This window comes from Chaetura pelagica, unplaced genomic scaffold, assembly GCF_000747805.2.
Source record: "Chaetura pelagica isolate M959 unplaced genomic scaffold, ChaPel_1.0 scaffold96, whole genome shotgun sequence".
Classification (NCBI taxonomy): domain Eukaryota; kingdom Metazoa; phylum Chordata; class Aves; order Apodiformes; family Apodidae; genus Chaetura; species Chaetura pelagica.
In genome coordinates, this window is record NW_009953723.1 from 1,330,111 (window position 1) to 1,333,738 (window position 3,628).

General features: G+C 50.8%; 1 protein-coding gene across 1 annotated transcript; it reads right to left on the reverse strand.

The window, feature by feature from the left end:
- Positions 1-334: 334 nt before the first annotated feature.
- Positions 335-2,051, reverse strand: ARC (activity-regulated cytoskeleton-associated protein). The gene has a single exon (XM_010000547.1). It carries the CDS (start codon positions 1,957-1,959, stop codon positions 745-747), a length of 1,215 nt encoding a protein of 404 aa, XP_009998849.1. The 5' UTR covers positions 1,960-2,051; the 3' UTR covers positions 335-744.
- Positions 2,052-3,628: the final 1,577 nt, after the last annotated feature.

Sequence of the window (3,628 nt, forward strand, 5' to 3'; positions counted from 1 at the left end):
GTGAAATCTGCCTCTGCACTGCAGTGGCCTTGACTGGAGTGAGCAGAAACTAATACAAGAAGTAAGCCAGTAAGAGCCTCTTGAGATGAAAAACATTAGAGCAGGTATTAGGTGCAGTGAAATGAAAAACACTAAAAATAATTCAGATTCTTAAAGTTTTTGATTGCTGAAGTAATAAGATTTCTTTTAACTTAGAAATACAAAAGAATCTTAATCTTTTGGAACAAGGAAGGACAGGAGATTGCCAAGTAAACAGAAGCCCAGTGGTAAATCAGAATTGGGCAAGGGCCAAAAGAAAGGTATCTTTTCAGGGCAGGGACACCTCTTCAGAAGAGGGAGGAGAGGAGGAGATCCAGATGGGTAGGAACCCTCAGCCAATTGCTGCACTTGTATGTAATCCTTGAAAGCTGCCAGTGCTAAGCAGCTGCTTCTAAAGTTGGGAATTGTTTCTAGTTTCTTGTCAGGGATCATATAAAATTGTCCATTCCCCACAGTGGTGCAAGCAGTATCTCCAGCACCACCATATTGCATGGCTCAGGTGAGGTGGGCAACCACATCCTAAGGTGCCTCTCCCCCACTGCCTCCCTCCCCCCACAAGCAAAGTTAATTCCTCTGCTATGGGCTGTTGGACAGAGCACATCTCATGTCTCGTCTCAGCCAGAACCTCTCTCCAAGGAGAAGCTTCCTAAATATGCCCCTTTCTCCCTTTCATGTAACTCAGACTATTGCCTCTCTTGGACTAACTCATATGACAGTAGCTGGTGGACTGGGGGGCTCAGGTTGAGTCCCATTGCTTGGCACGGGACTGGCAGTGGTTGAGGGAGGCACAGTCTCCACAGAATCTCCTGACTGGATCTCAGGGGTCCTCTGTGGGCTGGGCTCCTCAGAGTGGTCCATGTTGCCTTGGACTTCCTTCCCTCTTTGGATCAGCTGCTCCAAAGTCTTGGGCAGAGGGTAACTCAAGAAGCGCTTCAGTTTGGGCTGGAGGGTGCCTACCACGTACTGGATAATTTCCTCCTCATCAGCATCAACATAGAGGGTCTGGTACAAGTCTCTCTTGCGCCAAAGGAACTGGTCCAGGGGTTCCCCCTCTTTCTGGGGCAAATCCAGCTCCCGTTTGATAGCATCCCTAGTGAGAGTGCCCTCACTGTATTGCAGGAACTCCTTCTTGAACTCGACCCAGTTCTTTACAGAGTCCTGCTTGTATTCCCACCACTTCTTAGCTGGGCCGTTCATGTGGTTTTGGATCTGAGACAGCCAATATTCTTCTGTTCCACCCACCTGCTTTAAGTATTCCTCCAAGTGGCTCAAGAACTCCCGGGGATCCTCAAAGACCTGGGTCTCCACTGGGGAGGCTGGAGCATCCTCTGACACAGAGACCCACTGGTAAGAATCATGTGCCTGGGGGATGCTGGGCACCTCCCCAGGAGGAGGGGTCAGGGCATACATTTGGCTCATATCAAGGGCATAGTCATAAATCTCACCCTCACTTGGCCTTATCTCTGGGCCTCCCACCCCAACAGACACAGTCTGCTTGCCTTGGTCCCCAGGGCAATATTTGCCTCCCATGGACTCCAGGCGGTCTGCCCACTTCTCCAGACGGAAAAAGACCTCCTTCCAAACATTCATCTCTCTCTTGACCCACCTCTCCAGATGGGCAATTGTTTCCTGGCATCTGGCCAGGCAGGCCTTGATGGACTTCTTCCATCTCTGATTATCAGTTGGGACATGGTCCTCTAAGTTGTTCTCTAACTTCCCCACTGATTTCTGCAACCCTTTTAGCTCACGCTCCACCTGCTTGGAGACTTCAGTCAGGAGGTGCCGGTGGGTCCTCCTGACGTGCTCCAACATTTCTGCCCTGCATTTCCCTATCTGCAGGATCACATTGGGCTTGTTGGCAACTCCACGGTGCCCCTGGTAGGAGTGGATGCCTGCATTGGTGACATTATCCAGCTGCATGGCTCCGACCGTGAGAGTGGCAAACACAGAAAGTACTGGCTTGTAAACCCTGGCACTAGAGCTGGCCCGCAAAAAACCCCACCACAGCACTTCCCGAAAGACACACAGAAACTTCTAAACCCCACCCAAAGGACTTTTCAACACAAACACAACTAAATCAGGTATCACCACAGAGCGAGCTTTTCGGTCCCTTTGGATTCCCGAGAGAGAGCTGTAGGTCAGTTTCTCCCAGTGCCCCACTGGAAATGCCGATCTCACGTGCTCAGAGTGTCCCAGAGAGAGTCAGGATCCTCCAGGAATACGGAGAGGAGTTAACTAAGACGTCCAGCCCCACACTTACACCCACTACCTGTTCATCCAGAGCTGAGAATCTCGAACGGCAGAGAGTCCTCACTGGAGAAAAACAGAGATGCACACAGAAGCTGGAAGCTGCTGCAAAAATCCTGACGATTTCTCCTCTGGGAAACTTGGCGACGCTTTCACTGGAGATGCAAAGATCTGCTTCTCTTCCCTGTCTGAACTGCCACTAGTCCAGGCTCTTCCATCTACTTATACCCCACACAGCTCAACATGTGGGCGGTGTCCTGCCTCCTCTCGCACTCCCAGCGCAGTGTTCATTGGAGGAGAAGCGAGGCCGGTGTCTGTGGCAACCCAGATCTTGGCAGCCTCCCCTCGCTTCCCACCCCCTCTCTCACGCCCCCAGACTCGACGCGAGAAGCACTTGAAAGGTGCTGGAGACAGTTGGGGAGATGGATGAGTAATCGCACCTTCCGCCTCTCGGGTTGCAGGAAAACCACTTATTCACTGCACAACTATTTACTCAGCAAGGTCAGCATTAGCATGCTTCCCCTGGCAGGGCTCACAGAGGGAGAAGATGAGGAGGAATTCAGTGTGTCACACCAAGACAGACACCCACGGGCCCCCCGCACACCCTCCCATGCGTGCAAACACACACACAGTGAGCTCACTCCTAATGCAAGTGCTTGGAAATGGCACTAAATCAGCAGTTTATAAAAAAAAAAAAAAAATCAAAGGAAAAAAAAATAAAAAGGCAAAAAGAAAAGAGGAGGGGGAAAGGAGAGGGGGAAACACTCAAAAGAATGAATTCAGTACAATCTGGAGCACTCTGGACATTCTAAAGCATTAGTAGGTGGGAGTCATCCCCACTGCTTAATTGCACCAGAGCAACTGCTATCTTGGGAATATTCAGTAAGGGAGGGGGGCAGCATCCTGGTTTTTACTCCAAATTAAATCCGCCCATCAAAAGCCTGTTCTGTACTTAGCTTGAATCAGATGTTTAACCAGTTAGCCAACCCACAAGCGCAGATGAAGTTACATTTGTTCTTTGCTCTTGACAAAGCAGGAAGAGCCAACCATAAAAGGAGTCTCCGGGTCTTACATAAGCCAGGGAAAAAGGATTCCCTAATCCGAGAGAGTTCCCCGCCGGAACACCCTCAGAGGTGTGCTGAGGACATCTGGGGCTTCTCATCCCCTCTCAGTGACAGTGGCCGGAGGCAGTGGGATGCTGATTCATCAGTCTCACCCAAAAAAAGGGATTTCAAGGCTGTTGGCAGCAGGGAGGTGTCTTGCCTCCGCTCAGGGTGGTGGGAAGTGTGCCAGGGAGGCTCAGGATGGATCCCCACTCCTGTGGCTCCCTGCTGGGGGGTTT

What these genes read in the sequence shown, in the direction of transcription:
- ARC (XM_010000547.1), bottom strand. Translation starts at nt 1,959, where the DNA reads ATGCAGCTGGATAATGTCACCAATGCAGGCATCCACTCCTACCAGGGG.